The sequence below is a fragment of the Gymnoscopelus microlampas genome (assembly GCF_963454915.1).
Source record: "Gymnoscopelus microlampas genome assembly, chromosome: 13".
NCBI classification, from domain to species: Eukaryota; Metazoa; Chordata; class Actinopteri; order Myctophiformes; family Myctophidae; genus Gymnoscopelus; species Gymnoscopelus microlampas.
Window position 1 is genome coordinate 26,389,243 of NC_139950.1, and position 18,365 is coordinate 26,407,607.

General features: G+C 42.4%; 1 protein-coding gene across 1 annotated transcript in view; it reads left to right on the forward strand.

The window, feature by feature from the left end:
* Nucleotides 1-18,365, forward strand: part of rims1a (regulating synaptic membrane exocytosis 1a) — a gene marked incomplete at both ends in the record, with an annotated part of 96,933 nt that overhangs the window by 3,276 nt on the left and 75,292 nt on the right. Inside the window, 1 exon segment of the mRNA XM_084076786.1 lies at nucleotides 2,082-2,156. Within this exon segment, the coding sequence (XP_083932912.1) occupies nucleotides 2,082-2,156 (75 nt within the window).

Sequence of the window (18,365 nt, forward strand, 5' to 3'; positions counted from 1 at the left end):
CTCTGTGATGAATCGCTAGTGTGGTTGAGATTAGCCTATGCAGGTATAGTACGCAGAACCCTTTTCTAGGCATTTGGAGCAATGTTTTTTTCAAAATCGGTCCTGCAGACTATTGCTGGTTTTCCCTCTATCATTTATCATTTAGACCCGGGACACCTTTTTTCAGTTTAATAGGCTGGTTGAATGGTAAACTATAGCAGAAATGTGGGTCCCTTTAGGACTGCAACTTGAGCCACTGACTTAGAATGTATGAGTCATCAGCCATATCTGAAGTATAGGCCTATAGCTCAATATGCAGTGTTTCTATTACTCCACCACACCCATCAGAAATCATTTAATACTTCTGTTGGCTTGAGGAATGCCCGTCCAAGAGCGGTACCAGCTCTGACTAAACAACTCTCGTTCGAAATGATTGTCCATGGAAAATTAGCACTTTAAAATACTGATGCATTTTGTTGCTGTGTGAGCCAACCTATTGGCCTTAATGCAAGTGAAACAGGAAGTTAGGTCACTACACTGTAAAATCCTCAGTGTTAATTCAACTCTGAGAGTGTACAAATAAATTAACATTGAGGATTTGACTGTGCATAACCTCCTGCAAGTAGGAGTCACATGGATTTGAAAATGGGCTATTTTTGTGACAAAAAAAAACACAGCATCTTTGTCTGTTTACACTCTGCAGTCAACCTGTGACTGTCAGCTGAATGCGGAAGTCAGGGAACGGCCGGTAGCTCAACCAGTTAGCGACTACAGTGTGTAATCATTATGTATGTGTTTGAATCTGGATCAAGACCAGTTTCATATATCATCCTCCCACTCTGCCCTCATGTGTTTGTGTGTCTGGCTGGCTGTGTGTGCATGCTATGCAGACTTTTACTTGTAACAGAGTATTTCTACATTGCAGTATTGATACTTTTACTTAAGTAAAACATTTGAGTACTTTTTCCACCACTGTTTATAATGATGTCTTTGAGGCATGGGACTCTTGGAATATTCATTTGTACATGCTCAGAGTTACAAATGGATAAATGAACACTGCGTGACTGTTCTGTGCTGTTCCGCATATATCGATGTCAATGCTGTTAATTAACAGACTGATACTACAGATAAAAACAGAGCATGAGTACAGAGTTCCCCCGCTGCTAAAATAACTACTACCAATGTTGAACAGGCTTGATTGGATTTCATTGTCCATTACACACTGACGTTTATATTCACATTGTATTCACATTCACAATATCATATGCAGTATATGATACAATGTCATTTAATGTCAAACATGTTTGTCAAGTAATACATATGAGCTACACTATAATGTCCAATATACTTCAAGTAACAAGGACAGACTATTTTCAGCTATGTAGGGATGAGATATGAGAACAGATTATCTTTATTGACAAAATCCTGTTGCTTCTTTAGCGCACTTCCTTGGGCAATCTCATTTTGAATCAGCGTTCTTCAGCTGAAGTTGGAAAGCTTGAATCAGAGACAGGGAGATTCTAACAAGCTGACAGAAACCAACCACGTAGCGCCTGTGATACCACACAGGCACACACCGAATCATGCTGTCATAGGCTCAAATTTGGCTTGTGTCGCGCGTCATTCCCTCTGTCAATGCTCTCTTTCCTGTCCTGCTCATCCGTCCATTATAGCAGAGATAAAAGACAGAGAGAATAAAAAGACAGAGAGCAATGTTTCACTTGTGAACTAAGCATTTCTTAGCAGGAAGAGACTTGCTCAGACAGAATTGGACATAAAAAGACATCTGTGTTTGATGGTGCTGTTCTTGGGGATTTCTCTCTCTGTCTGTCTCTAACATCCACCCCTCTCTCTCTCTCTCTCTCTCTCTCTCTCTCTCTCTCTCTCTCTCTCTCTCTCTCTCCCTCTCCCTCTCCCTCTGTGATCTGACTGATCAGAAACCTCTGTGTTTATGGATGAGAATACACTTTTACGACACATCAGAAGATGCATCATCTGCGGCCTCCAATCTCGGTCCAACAGTTCCCTTTCTTAAAGTCATGAAAGTACTGCCATTGATAAGACTTGTAACATTGTTTCCTACAACTTCTTCTGTATTTCAGAGAGGAGAAGCCCATCCAAGTGAGATCGGTCAACCTGGTTGCGCAGAAGAAACCTCCACAACAAAATGATGTCAGGTGAGAAGCTGCCGTGCATCCATCTTTGATTGTAAAATGTAATGACAACCCGTCTCTTCAAAAAGTGGCCTACCTCATGAGTCATGACCACAGACTAGTAGGTAGATAATGTAATTGCGTTCACCTGGCTTACCACTTTTAAAGGAACAGTCAATTGTTTTATATTTATTCATTTATTTAGGTAGGTCTTGGGGTGGGATTTACTATCGCACATCCCAAGGTTCTTGTCAAACAACTGAAGATTGCTTTTCAATCAGAAGAACTACAGTCAATGAGAAATGTCCTGGTAAGGGAACCTGTTAGCCAGCATCAGACACTAGCTTACTCATTTATATTAGCATTGCTACAAAATGCTAACAACCTTCGCAGTGGACATTTCTCAGTAACCGTGTTGCCGGTTTAACGGCACAGAGGACTGTTCCTTTAAAGCTGTCCCAGATTTCCGAAACACTTCAGGTCCTTGCCCCCTTCCTGTACTGTTGGCTGCATCTGTTTTGGAATGGAATGGTTCTTCTTCATGTTGTCCTTCTTTCTTAGTTTGCTTGATAAGTGGAATATGAGATATAAGCCTTGGTTGAATTAATGAGATTTGATGTATGAACAGTGATAATATTGCATCAATTGACATCGGTGTAAATGTATTGATTTTGACAAGGCAGCAATTGAGGTGCCAGGAAGCACTGAGTGCCAAACTCTTGAGGGTGATCAAGATTGATACGGCTGTTGTTTATTGTAAATACAAAGCATTGAAGTAAGGATGTATGGGTACTGCAAAAAGTTATAAATGATTTCAGATGATCAAGCTTGCCCAGGTGTTGAATGTCTTTTGTTTGCGATTTAGTTGATACGCACGCATGCACGCACGCACGCACACACACACACACACACACACACACACACACACACACACACACACACACACACACACACACACACACACACACACACACACACACACACACACACACATTTGAAATATTTATTTATGTCTACATCAACAGAAGTACAAGAATGCCTTGTACAAAGGACATAAACACTGCCAATGCAGTCAGACAATAGGAAAACAGCCAGTTACAAAGTGCCTAGACGGCAGAACATTGTTACATACAATACAGTTGACATACTTGTCAGACACAGCAGACATCAATCATGGATAAAGGAAACAACGCCTCCAAACACACACACACACACACACACACACACACACACACACACACACACACACACACACACACACACACACACACACACACACACACACACACACACACACACACACTCAATACACACTAAATACACAAAACTTAGCATCAGTGTTCAGTGAAATTACATGTTGAGAAAACACACGCACGCACACGCACACGCACACACACACACACACACACACACACACACACACACACACACACACACACACACACACACACACACACACACACACACACACGTCACACACACGTCACACACAATCATTAGTATCTAACAAAATGCCAAACACGCTATTATTGTCCCACCGTTATGTAAGATGGACATAATCCAGCCAGTCAATCCAGTCCAGGTGCTGTTGAGTCATTACAGGCAGTGCAGCAGCTTGCTGCTTAGGCAGGATTGAGATGGTGTGTGTGTGTGTGTGTGTGTGTGTGTGTGTGTGTGTGTGTGTGTGTGTGTGTGTGTGTCTCGCACAATTTGATCAGGTCTCCTTCCAAGCGGCTTGCTTAACTGGTGGAATCAGTACTGTTAAAGGGACAATATCATGATATATTTGTTGTAGGGAAAATCCCCATAGCAGCAATCCCATAGCAGCCATAACACTGAACGGACTCCTGTGAATGAAACGCAGCCGACGTTGTGCACTTACACCACTTAACCACATAGACTTAGTAAATTGGACCTGAATTGGCTTTGTACTTGGACTGCTTTTTCCCCCTTCTATACCAAATCTCTCTAACGTTTCCCCCAGAATATATATGCTGGGGTTCAAGTGGTTAAGCCCTAGTTGACCAGAGCCCCCAGGGCTCTTTATTGGTCTGCTCCTTTTTCCCACACAAAATCTGTGGTAGAAAATAAAATAAATTATGTGCTTAAAAGTTTACCCCACAGGGGTGTCACTTGCATACAATCTGTGAATGTGAAATCGACTATTGAAACTTCTGAGGTTCCGATGACCCACTGCCAATTCCTCTTTCTAATTTATTTTTATGTTTTGCCGCTACTCTTGGTGGCCAGACATTGTCCTTTTACGCTGGGGTTTATATCAAAATAGCAATCTTCAGAAAAGTTTAACCAGTTTGATGTAATGGCGGCCATAGAGAGTGGGCATCCCAGTAAGGAGCTTACTCATGAAAATACACCATGGGAATTGTAGGAGCTTAATAGACATAATGTACATTGTATGTCAATATGCATGGTAGCATGGTAAATATTGTTTAATATATGATCGCAAATAATGAACTGAAAAACACAATGACAGTGTGAGTGTTTCCTTTTAACTTGTGTGAGAGAGAGGAGAGAGGAGAGAGAGAGAGAGAGAGAGAGAGAGAGAGGAGAGAGAGAGAGAGAGAGAGAGAGAGAGAGAGAGAGAGAGAGAGAGAGAGAGAGAGAGAGAGAGAGAGAGAGAGAGAGAAGAGAGAGAGAGAGAGAGAGAGAGAGAGAGAGAGAGAGAGAGAGAGAGAGAGAGAGAGAGAGAGAGAGAGAGAGAGAGGAGAGAGAGAGAGAGAGAGAGAGAGAGAGAGAGAGAGAGAGAGATGCTGACATTTGAAATGTAAAATGTTTGATAAATTGTTTTGGTGGTGCATGTGAGAGTTTGATTATACATGTTTATGCGAGAGGTAAAGAGTATGTATGATTAAAGTTTGAATAGAGTTCTAAATGGCACCGTGCCGCATTGCACTCATGCACATCATTGCATTGACAAGCATTAGTGCAAGTGTATGTGTGCATGTGTATAAGGGCGTGTGCAAGTGTGCATGAGTGCGTTCTCATGCAGTTGTGTTTGTGTGTGTGTGTGTGTGTGTGTGTGTGTTGTGTTAGAGAGAGGGAGAGAGAGAGAGAGAGAGAGAGATGCTTTACTTTGACAGCCATTTATTAAAGCGGCATAACAGTTATAAGATTTCAACAGCTTTCAAGAAGCCATGAAAAATACATGAGGGCTTTGTTGTGTCTCTTTAGCGTTGGACCATCATACTGAGCATCAACCACTTCTATTTCCTTTATGTGCCCACATCCCAGGATTAATTATTGGCCATCAAGTCTGGTATCAGGCCACTTATTCCGTTATTCATTTCAATCAAGCACTGTAATCAGTGCATGAAATAGTAATCCCACTTGTTTCATGATGATCACAGGTGTAATATGTACTGTAGGAGTCTTCGAGGTGTGTAAAAAAAAAGAGAGGAAAAACCTCACACACCAGTGTTGCGCTCCAACAATAGCAGATCTACAAGCTCGGAACGCACCGCTATGTTATGCGCTCCGAGCTTATAAATCTGCTATATCCGTCGTGCAAAATACCATATGATGATGAGTGGTTAAATAACTAGTGACACAATCACAGATGTCCCTAGCTCATTGTTTACTTGAAGCCTTGTTGTGCAGTTGTAGTTCCATGTCACTGGGTAGATGAATGCAGTGTGTCACATATGGATTTTGCAATATCAGGTAACCCTGTCAACAACTCAAACTGTTTTATCTGATGTTTTCCATTTAGCCAGACAGCTTCTCAAGCCAATTTGCAAGTACAGCATTTCACTTTTTCAATGCAAGACCCACAAAAAAATAGTTTTGTACAGGGGGGCAACCAAACAGTCTGTAAAGGAAACACACCTTATAAGATTAATACGATAATTTCTTTTCAGCTTTGGCGGGACTTTCCAAACAGAGCTTGGCAAGGAAGACAGTGTTTTATACTTGCTCGGCTCAGGTCTGAGTTCTAGACATTATACCGTGTGAAGTTGTATATTTATGATTATTATATGCTGTAATATTTGCATGTTGCCTTTTATGATTTTATGATGCTCTAATGTTATGTTTTTAAAATCAAATCAGACCCCACCCACTCAGTACTATGCCTAGCGAAAGCATGGCTAGCTCCTTCGCTTGAGCCACGGCCTCGGCAATATGCACGGCGAGTTTGAAGTCGATTGGTCAGATGGTCTCCATATATGACCATATATGGTCATATCGATTGGATCAGCAAGTTTGGACAACTGGCTCTCATATACCATTTGCCCATATATGGGCATGTCGGTCAGATCAATGATGTGACGTTGATGTGCAGGGCCACATAGCGGTATGATGAGGGCCGCGGAGTGATATGAACAACACAATTATCAGCCAGTAAAACCAAACAATCCTATACAAAATATCAGTTTGGTCACACTTCAGCTTACTTTGTGGTCTTTGTGAAACTCTGCTATTTCTGCTAATTCGGTGTTGTCAGTTGTTTACTGCCGATTTCATTCGCCGTGCTGGGCTTGAAACACAATTGTTTTCTTCTCTGTTACTCTACAGCCTTTGATGTTATATGGGCTTCGCTGTCCTTGTTAGCTTGTTTGCGTGTCGACGAAGTGCTTCCATACGTCGTGTCCTAGTTCACATCACTTCTACGGTCAGCAGCAAATACTTTTCCCTGCCACACAATGATCAAAGGATAAAGCTTGCATTTATTCCATTAGTGTGTGTGTGTGTGTGTGTGTGTGTGTGTGTGTGTGTGTGTGTGTGTGTGTGTGTGTGTGTGTGTGTGTGTGTGTGTGTGTGTGTGTGTGTGTGTGTGTGTGTGTGTGTGTGTGTGTGTGTGTGTGTGTGTGTGTGTGTGTGGTGTGTGTGTGTGTGTGTGCGTGCGTGCGTGCGTGCGTCGTAGTAGATATCTACCACCACAAAGCAGTGGGAGGATTAGGGAAGTTAAATCAGCTGGAACAACATCTGTTTCTCTGAGGGATCCTACAATACCAACCCATTTATGACATCATGTCCATCCCAACCTTATAGCCATCTTGATTCCGTACATTCCCAATTTATCTTCAGTTTTCTGGGCAGCATTCCCTTCCCCTGCCCGAAACCATTTTTTTGGTATAATGATATTACCGTATGTTTAAAGCGCTTTCATGGCAAACTACACACACTGACCAAATTGTCTTATAGAGGCTTCTGTCAGGAGCCTAGCTGCACAGTAAAAATCTCAGTGTTAATTTAACTCTGAGAGTGTACAAATGGACAAATTAACAACACTGTGTAGTGTGTATGGTGTCACCTTAATGTCTACTACCACAGAATTAGAGGGAGTTATTTGGGTGCAAGCATGCACAGTTGCATACACACGCGTGCTCACACTCACATACCACACAAATGCCTTCACGTTAGGCAACAATCGCTCTTTAACATAACGGCATATAGTAATGTAAGGATTGTTTACACCTCCCATCGCCCATCCTGATTGGCCAGGTGTCTCTTGACAGCAGGGCGCCATGGCGATGGCCCAGCAGCACTGTAGTAACCTCATGGAGCCCTGGGATTGGCTGAGAGTCACTTCCTCACTTCCTTCAGGGATTGGCTGCGGTCCTGGTCCTCCCTTGAGGCCCTGTGCTCCGGTGGAAGAGCTGAACTCAGAACTCAGAGGAGGTGTTCATGAAACTAGCTAGTCTTTCATTTCGTCGCCGTCGGTCAGAAACCTTGTATCTCCATATTTCAACTTTTTATGTTTTTTTTGTATATGTCCTACTTTGTCATTCTTCTACAGTGTCACACAAAAGTAGCAAAAAATAGCCGATCTACAAACTCGCATTGCATTGCGAGATCTTCTTAAAAAACAGAAGTTAGAAGCACTGGCTTTGAAAAGTTGACACCATGCTCTACTTTGCAATAAAATATATGTACCGTAAATGCATGCGTCAATTTGAATAGAAAATCGTGTGTGTCCTTCACACGCTGTGGCACTGTGTATGAATGTATAGATCGGGGACGGGCAGGCATGTTTATTATTACACACGTGACGTTTCTTGTATTTGTGCCTTCATGTGAGCTTGTTTGTAAGCGACCCAGCAGTAGCATTAAATTAGTCGGATAAAATGTGGTGTTTGTATGTTTACATGGGACCTCGTCCACAGTGTGTACATAATTCTACACGCGGGCATGTACACAGTGAAATACGTAGTGTTTATTTAACTGTGAGAGTGTAAAAATGGACACTTACGGGTCACACATAGGCATGTGTGTATGTGGGGGGGGGGGGGCAGGCATGTGTATCAAAACTAGCTACGTACATACAGTGTGTGTGTGTGTGTGTGGGGAGGGGGGGTACACATCATGTGTAATGTGTATATGCGATGGCCTATGTATATGAGTGTATGGCAGTGTGTGTACAGTTTGTGCAGTATTATGTCTATATATAGGCTACTGGGCATGTGTGCATATTTGTATAAAGATTCTATGAGAGCTTATGTGTTTTTATGAGTGCGTGTGTGTGTGTGTGTGTGCGTGTGCGTGTGCGTGTGTGAGCGTGTGCGTGCGTGCGTGCGTGCGTGCGTGCGTGCGTGCGTGCGTGCGTGCGTGCGTGCGTGTGTGTGTGTATGGCGATGCCAGGCCATATGGAACTCTGTCTGGGGAACTCACTACCCACTTAGCTCCACTGTTGGCTCTGGTGCTCTCTCCATCTGTCTACCTTCTCTCCAATCTCTCTCTCTCTTTCTGTTGATTCCTCTCCCCATGTCCGTCCGTCCGTCCATCTCTCCTCCACATTCTTTCTCCCTTTAGCTCTATCTTTCCCCTCTCTCTCTCTCTCTCTCTACTCCCTTTCTCCTTCAGTGGTGTTGATCTCTCTCTCTCTCGCTCTCTCGCTCTCTCTCTCTCTCTCTCTCTCTTCATCTTTAGTTGTTCCTACTGTCTGTTTTATCTGCTGTGAAACGGGATACAGAAATAGACTTAGGTATCTGTCTAATTACTTGCGTGCGTGCGTGCGTATGGGGGGGGGTCTGTGACAGTGTGTAAGTAATGAGGTGTGTTATTGACAGAGCTGAGAGTCTCTTCAAGCCCCTCTCTCTTTTTCACTCTGTGACCCTTTCCCACATCCTTGTATCTCTTCCACTCCCTTCACCCCCCCCTCTTTCTATTTCTCTGTCTGTCTGTCTGTCTGTCTGTCTGTCTGTCTGTCTGTCTGTCTGTCTGTCTCTCTCTGTTTCTCCATTTAACTCCCTAGGTCTGTGAATAGTCTGTTTGTAAATACAAGTTATAACAGAGGCTTACAATGCAAACCCATGAAGGATAACCATGTGGGATCCGTCTCTTTAGGTTTTAGACCGGTGGTTCTAAAAACCCACTTGAAAAAGTCAAAAGCAGCCCACCCATCTGACCACATTCGGCTTTCGTGTTAAGTCTCTATTTATCACCATGAAAAGTCGTCTTTCAAGTTTTTTTTACATACATTTGTGGATATGAATGTTAATTACCAATAAAATCGTAGTGTTTTGGCAATTATTTGGCGGCCCACTTGTAATATCCTCACGGCCCACCAGTTGAGAATTGCTGTTTTAACCCATTAAGACATGAGGCCGATTCTAAAAAGGCCTCCTAAATCAGTGGTTCTCAAACTTTTTCATGCCAAGGACCCCAAATTGATTTGGACGCGGACCCCCATCTGAAAATGTTTTGTGCCAAGGACCTCCAGAGAAGAATTGTGTTAACAACTCATTCAGTGCCAAGGAATAGGCTATTATTTTACCTTTTTCAATTGGTCACAGAATGTTTGTCTTCAGTGTGATTGATCCCCTGATGGTTGCTAATCACTGAGTCACTACAGGTGTGGTTTCACAAATTTCAACGAGGTCATTGTGACCTCGTTGACATTTGTTTTTGATGTTTGAAAGTGCCATGCCTCACTCAGAAATACAGCATTTACAATGGGAGGAAAAATTTGATTTTTTTCTCCGTTTCACTTTTAATATTGAAGTGGATGGAGCAAAAACTTTTCGAAAATGATTTTCTCCTAGTTCCTTTGAGATAAAAAAAATAAATAAAATACCCCAAAAAAATGTTTTTTGGGGGAGACGTCAAAAGGCGTCATTGGCACTAATGGCACACTGAAAATGGCCGTCAAAAGACGTCATTGGCACTCAATGTTAAAACAATTCAATTTCATACCCTTTCAAGATTTTTCAAAAATAGCAGTTGTACAAACTCGCAGCGCTGTATATCTTCTATATAAATATTACATTGCTAAAATCTAAAATCTTTCAATATAGTATACATAATATATATAAGCGAACATTCGTAAAATATTTTGTTCCAGGGACCCCCTCCCAGAAGCAAAGATTTGAGTTGCAAATGTTCGCTTAAAAATAAATACATATTCTAAGATTTGCACACATTTTCAAGATGTTTCTAAAATAGCAGATCTACAAGCTCATATGAGCTTGTATATCTGCTATTTTTAGAATAGCCCAAAGAAATCTAAAATGACAGAGATGCGATGTGCGGCATGCAGCAGCATCAGCAGCAATGCGTGATGGGAAGTCTCCTCTCGTGTCCTTTAATTAGATGAAGAGGGCCAGCGTTCTGTCGGATGTCAGATAATAATCTGAAGTTAATGTTTTGCGGTAAGGGTCAGAAGCTGAGGCTGGCGTTTAGTATCCTGTTCAGTTAGTGTATTATTTGCCTCAGTTCAGAGGCTATATATGTTCTGATTATAGAAACAATGTGATATCGTCGCTGTCAGGCAAGAGACCTCGTATCTCTGTGTTTCAGCTATTTATGTTGTTACGAGAAAGTGTCAAAAGTAATGGATAGAATTATTGCTAAGAAGACATTGATTGACCATCGATAGTTGCAATTAACCTTAACTGAAGGCAGGCTTCAGCCTTACTGTATATCACTACTATATACAGTATATGTGGGCAATCTGGTGATTTAACTAGTTTATGTGTTACTGTAGTGTGTAATAGGGATTTATTCGTTTTTATCTTTCTCAAGCTGATACATGGTACATATCCTCTCTCTTTTGTCTATTTCCACTGTCCTTCCTAAATAATGCAGAAATGTATAAATATATCCCAAAGGTTACTTAAAACTACAAACACACATAGTGTGTGCAGGTGCAGTCAAGGTGAGAACAATGCTGAATCAAGCTGGGAACATCTCACCTTGAGACCAAGAAAACAAACGACATGTAGAACACAACTAAATTGAGGTTTGTATTATTAGATACACAGTCAAATCCTCAGTGGTAATTCATCCATTTGTAGCTCTGAGAGTTTACAAATGTAACCAAATCACATCAAACCAGGTTTACTGTAGTTTTTGGTGTAAATGCATTACTGTCAAGATGTTATATCTTAATAGGGAGGTAAAGTCAAACTATGCAACCTTACCGTTCTGGTATTTGCTGTATAATGTTGCAGGACATCATTAAGACCTCACTTACTGGGTTTAACCACAAATAGACATTTTATTACATCTTGAATATATTGCAGAGATCGATAAGGACTTCCTTTCCCATCATACCCTTTGACACAACTTCCTCTTTTGGATTTTTCAGCGCTGTCAAAGAAAGTTGTCACATTATAAACTGCCAGCCTTGTTGATATGTCCCAGTACGTATATGGCAAGTTGGCAACACCTGGTACAGTAGGGTATTTTTTATGTTTTATCATTTTATGTTGGCCTTGCACAAATGTGACCTTGTTTGTACCCATGACGTTTTTTTGGAAAGGCAGTGGAAAGCTATTTTGTTAATGAAGGAGTCTTCATGTGAAGAAGCAGGAAAAGGAAAAGTCTGCACAAACAGCTTGATGCTAAAAAAAAAGTTTTACTGTGCGAAATCAGCAAATGTTTCAAACAAGTTTGGTCTTCCTCAATTGAAGATAATTACAGTGACCCATGACCCTTATCTAGACCACTATAGCAGAGAAGTGAACCTTATCACTGCTTATCACAACTGACCTTGCCTTTCCAGCATACCGGTGTACAGCACAGTGAAGTGTTTAGCCAACTTTTGTGGTCATTTGTAATCAAATTAGCAAGGCCTAAATCTTTTACAAATCCATACCAGTCCTGGGTCAAGCCATTTAATCTTTACAAATCTCTAAAACATTTTAAAGAGTGAATTAGTGATGGAAAATACAGATGGTAATTGTACTTATTCACATAATGGTCAGTGCACAAATTGGCCTGACACACCAGGCACCACCCTTGATTGATTGTCTGCCAGCGTTGGTCCTAAAGTGGACAGGTTGACCCATCCAGGGGGTTTCCCTGCCCTTTGCTCAGTGACCCTGAAATGCATTGAGAGGGCATAGAAAATGGAAGGACTGAATGAAAGATTGTGCATTAGGTTAATTAGTTGAAATGTGCTGGTACCATCTAACTCTGGCAGCCTGACTTTGGCTGTTAACCAAGGAAGGGAATTGGCATTGATTGCTCATTACTTTACCTGGCTCTTCTTGATTAAAAAAAAAATTGAGGAAAGAAAAAGTTTTATTTTTGTCTTCCTGTTCCTTGGCTTAAATCCTGAGACGCTGACCTCATGTGATCTTCTAGCTTCAACAGTAACTAAAATTGTCTGAGCACCTTGGCTCTGACTCTTGGCTTGCTTGTAATATTGTTGTAGGAAGTGAACATACTCCATTTTCACTTGTCAACGGTCACTCGGAGAGGTACAGACTACAGAGACCATGAGAGATGCATTCTTTAGATGCTTTTCTTCCGTCCCTAAATGGGGTGTCCAGGTGACATAGAGCAGTGGTTCTGAACCTTTTCAGGCCGCGACCCCCCAAAATGGTCATATTTGAACTGGGGACCCCCCACCCTGACAAGCACTTCGAATGTTGGAGTTGAGGTGTTAAATGTTAAATGTTTGACTGGGTTCCACAGATAAAAATTGTGAAAATAGCCGATTGTAGATTTTCTTTTATTTATTTTCTTTCCTTATTTATATATATATTAATATTATATTATATATATAAATATATTATATTATATAAACATATTATTATTTGACAATTTGGACAATGTTTGACCAGTTTTTATAGTATAGTTTGTTGATTACTGTAGGTCTCTTGATGCAGTGATGGTCCTTTTCCCCCCTTTAAAAAAAAAAAGAGTTTTTAAAAGTTAAGGTTAAAGTTATATCATTTAACTGTCGTCTGGGGTGGCATCCTTTGGGACCCCCAGGTTGAGAACCACTGACATGGTGATAAAACACTCACTCACCACAGAGGCCCGTGGGTTTGATACCCGGGCCGGCAGCAGTGCCGCTGGCTTGGCTGGGCACTCAGACGAACACAATTGCATGTTACACTCTCCTGCCAGGTGAGAAGAAGCGGCTGGTGACTCCATGTGTGTTGGAGGAGGAGGCATGTGTTTGTCTACCCCCTCCACACACACCAACAATGGAGGCTGGCAGGGGGCCACAGTAAACATGCACACTAAAATCTGGCCAAAATTTGGCTAGACCTGATAGCCGATTCTACGCCACAGATGCCTTCTAAATCAGTAGTTCTCTCACTTTCAAGATTTTTCAAAAAGTGTTCAGCGCGGAAGTGACGCGCTGCGAGCTTGTATATCTGCTATTTTTGAATAGCCAATGCAAAAATCTAAAATGACACAGGTTTTAATGGGGTTAAGATGGCGTCGGATTTTTGGAATTCCTTTTTCGGGAAACAAAATTGCACGGTGCATTCCCTTGTAGTGTTGCAGGTTTCAAATCAGGCCTGTGACGCACGTAATGTCCTTTTCTCTTTTCTCTCCCTTCCCACCCTCCCTTCCCCTCACTCTCTGCCCCCCTCTCTCTCTCTCTCTCTCTCTCTCTCTCTCTCTCTCTCTCTCTCTCTCTCTATGTAATTCTCCAGTGTCCACAATACTATCTATACGAGCAGATGTACCTTGAACAAACAATTAAAAAGGGGAGGGTGCAGACAGGTACCCCGAAAATAACACGTGTGAGCTTGCAGATCGGCTATTTTTGGCACACGACACCGGCGTGCAACAACATATGAATTACTGTAATATATTTAACCAAGGAAAGGGAGATGAAAGTAACGATGGACGAGAGGAAAGAGAGAGAGAGAGAGAGAGAGGGGGAGAGAGAGAGAGAGAGAGAGAGAGAGAGAGAGAGAGAGAGAGAGAGAGAGAGAGAGAGAGAGAGAGAGAGAGAGAGAGAGAGAGAGAGAGAGAGAGAGAGAGAGAGAGAGAGAGAGAGAGAGAGAGAGAGAGAGAGAGAGAGAGAGAGAGAGAGAGAGAGAGAGAGAGAGAGAGAGAGAGAGAGAGAGGGTGTGGGGCTGGGGGAGGTGGTGCTACACCAGGCAGCTCAGCATGGTGAATGTTCTGACGGAAACAGGGAGAACAGACCCTGGCACGGAGAACGAGAGGGAGAGAGAGATGGAGAGAGAGAGAGAGAGAGAGATTCCCTGTGTCCCTAGTGGCAGATGGTAGCCTGCCACACCACAACATAATGGCCTGATATGCCAAACCACTCTCTCTTGTACAAACACATACACGCATGCATGCATGCACGTGCGTGCGCGCATGCACACACACATACACACACATACACCCCCCCCCCACACACACACACACACACACACACACACAGTTGATTATTTTCTTTTTTTCCCCATTTGACTATAACCCAAACTATATTTGGAAGATTTGACAATAATGTCCAACTAACATTGAATGGTGTTCTGCTTACACAGTGTGCTATACAACATGAGAGGGAGTGGTACATTGGCATGGTGTGCTGTGGTCGTAGGCAGCCAGGCAGGCAGAGTGCCATAGATCCGGTCCTCGTTTGAAAGCGGGATAAATAGTTGCTCCTGTGCATTTGGTGTATTTTTAGGAACAGGCTGTTCAGTTTTTGGCGTTATTGTCAGCAAAATGTTAATTAAAATGATTTAGTTTGAAGCCAATAGATCTGACAATATATTGCCAGTGTGGAAAAGTATTAACATTATTTTATATTAATGTTGTATTAGTAAAAACATATTGTGTTTTGCCAATTGCCAGTGGGGTCCACTTGCAACGGCCCACTAGTGGGCCCAGACCCACAGGTTGAGAATCACTGCATTAGAATGCTTCTCAGATAATCACAATGCGACTGTAATACCATTCAACTTGCGTTCAATACTGTTCAACTAACAACAAATGCTGTTCGGCAAACACGCACACGCGCACACACACACACACACACACACACACACACACACACACACACACACACACACACACACACACACACACACACACACACACACACACACACACACACACACACACACACACACACACACACACACACACACACACACACACACTGAGACCAGAGACTCATTCCTAACTCTGGCGTGCTTTTACCTTCCACTCAATTTCCCAAATAGCAGGAGGGGGGAGGGATTTTTTAATACTGGTCTATAATAAGACACTGAATGAACTCCAATCAATCGTGTAGATGACTCCTCTACAGTAAGAGCAGGGGGAGGAGGTGCTCAGTCTACAGATGCAGGGAGAAAGAGGAGGAGGTTGCCAAGTGAGCGAAGTGAGCGAAGAAATTAAGAGGATTTTGGGGAGTGTAAAAAGGAGAGAGAGAGAATGACAGGGAGAAAGAAACAAACATAAAACTGTGTGAAAAAATGGGCTACAAAAGATAGATGGATAGATAGATAGATAGATAGATAGATAGATAGATAGATCATCTTCACTGATCAGGGAGGCGCTTATACTTAATTTGCACTGTTCCTCGAAGAGCTTGTAGGTTTTCGATTTTCGTCAAGCGACACCACGCGCGACAAAGTATAAATCTGGCCTTAATTTCTAAATGGTCGGCAAAGTAATGTTCTCTCACCATGTTTTTGACTTGGCCTCATTGTTGTTCGATTTATGTATACCTGTTTTTTTGAATATCGATCCAAGAAGCAGGGGGGGATGACTCATACCCGACCAGGGGTCTGAGTCACTACAGGGAGAAAGTGGAGCGATGCGGAGCCACCAGGCAGCGGGCCACCCAGCTTTATAGACGCCCAGGAGCGGGAAGGCTAGCAGTGCCAACGATGATGCCTCGAGACTTGAGCCAAAAACACTGAATGACTGAAGGCTATTTTAGTTAGAGGGAAAAAAGGAAGAACCTGAAAGAATGAGGAACTGATGGGGTGGGGGGCCACCCTGCTTTATGAACACCCGGGTGCTTCCTGTGACTGTCTGGCCGGCAGCGATGGTGCCCCAAGACAAAAAAAACACGGCTGAAAAACATTGTATTTCGTCTTTCAAGGTCAAGTTCAAGTCTGTATAGTGTTTCACGTTGGTGAATAGGTTTGAGGCAAGGTGTTACAATACAGCAAGCAATAAGACATTTTATGATTTATGAACAATGGTAAATCCAAGAAACAACCAGTGGAGAGGGGGCATGGAGTGTTGAGTGTGTTATTGTGCCATTGAGCAAATGTTGACACATGGGATCATTGTGTTTGGTTTAGATATGGCCTATGGCCTATAGAGAATAGCTAAAATGTTCCACTTAAGGGGTGACAAGCCCGGGCTTTATGTTGGACTTTAAATTAATATCAGTGGCGGGGCTGTTCTGGTTTTTAGGTATAGTTGATGACACAGTGGCTTAGATGCTCTCTCTCTCTCTCTCTCAGTCTCAGCCTTCCTACTTTCTGGTCGGTGCCTGTCCTACACTGTCTCCCTTTCAGCTTTCCTTTTGTCTGTCTCTCCCACACTGTCTCCCTCTCAGTGTTCCGAGACTCTGTCTGTCTGTCTGTCTGTCTGTCTGTCTGTCTGTCTGTCTGTCTGTCTGTCTGTCTGTCTGTCTGTCAAACACTGTCTCCCTCTCATCTTTGTTAATGTCTGTCTCTTAGCTTTCCTACTGTCTGTCTCTTCTACTCTTTATCCCTTTCAGTCTCCCTACTGTCAGTTTGTGCTTGAGAGTGCATGCATGCATAAAGCAGTGTTGTTCTATGGACCATAGTAACGCCTTTAATCAACACAAACACAAATTCCCTTGCATACACATTCACTCACATTCTCTCTCTCTCTCTCTCTCTCTCTCTCTCTCTCTCACACACACACACACACACACACACACACACACACACACACACACACACACACACACACACACACACACACACACACACACACACACACACACAATATTGTTTGATCCCATCAGGTGATCAGGTAAAAAGGCCAGTGACCTGTATCATTATAACCTCCATTACAGCAATCTATGAAACAGAAGCGAGATTTACGGTTCACTCGCTGACACAAGGACGTCAGCATTTTATATGCCAGGTACACATCTGGCATATGTTCTGAAGAACATCTCCACATACGCAGCCAGGCTGTGTGACGGCTCATTGTTGCTAGACACTCAATTGTGGGTTTCTGAGCAAACAAATGCTAGAACAGCTTGACTCCACCACCACTTCTGATATAGTCTCATTCGGCCAAGTGTGTGTACTGTCTGTGTGTGTGTGTGTGTGTGTGTGTGTGTGTGTGTGTGTGTGTGTGTGTGTGTGTGTGTGTGTGGGGGGGGGGGTTAGGGTTTGTGTGAGGTTAGGGTTAGGGTCAGTTATAACACTGCTTCCCAAACCGTGGGTCGTGGACCAATTATTATGGGTCTCGAACAAATATCTAATTTAAAAAATATATATATTCAAAAGATTTAAAACTGTTTAAACAAAACAACTTTTCATCCATTGAAAAATTCAAAAGTATTTAATGAATAAAATGAAAACACCTAATAATTTCCATAGATAAATAAAGACGTAGTGAAAATAGCAGCTCTACAAGCTCACAACACAGCGCAAAGCGACGCGTTGTGAGCTTGTAGATCTGCTATTTTCACTAGTTTGGGTACCGGGCAAACGTCTAATTTCTCTTTTGGGTTTGAGCTAAAAAGTTTTGGAACCACTGAGTTACATATAATGTGCACCGTCGGACCGACGGTACTTAGGAACAATGGGACGTTGGACTAACGGCATAGCACAAAAAAAGTTATAAAGGAGGAGTTCACCCAAAAAATGACTTATTTTCTATCAATTGCACACCCCATGAAGCCTTGAATTCATGGATTTATTTTTGTTTTTGTGGCATTCCTAAGCCAATAATTTGATGACCGGGTGTGTATCCGGTAGGAGACACAAATAATCTACTTTGTGTCTCCTACCGGATACATTAGCCGGTAGGAGACGGGAATCAAATTATTGGCTTAGGAAGTTAGGAATG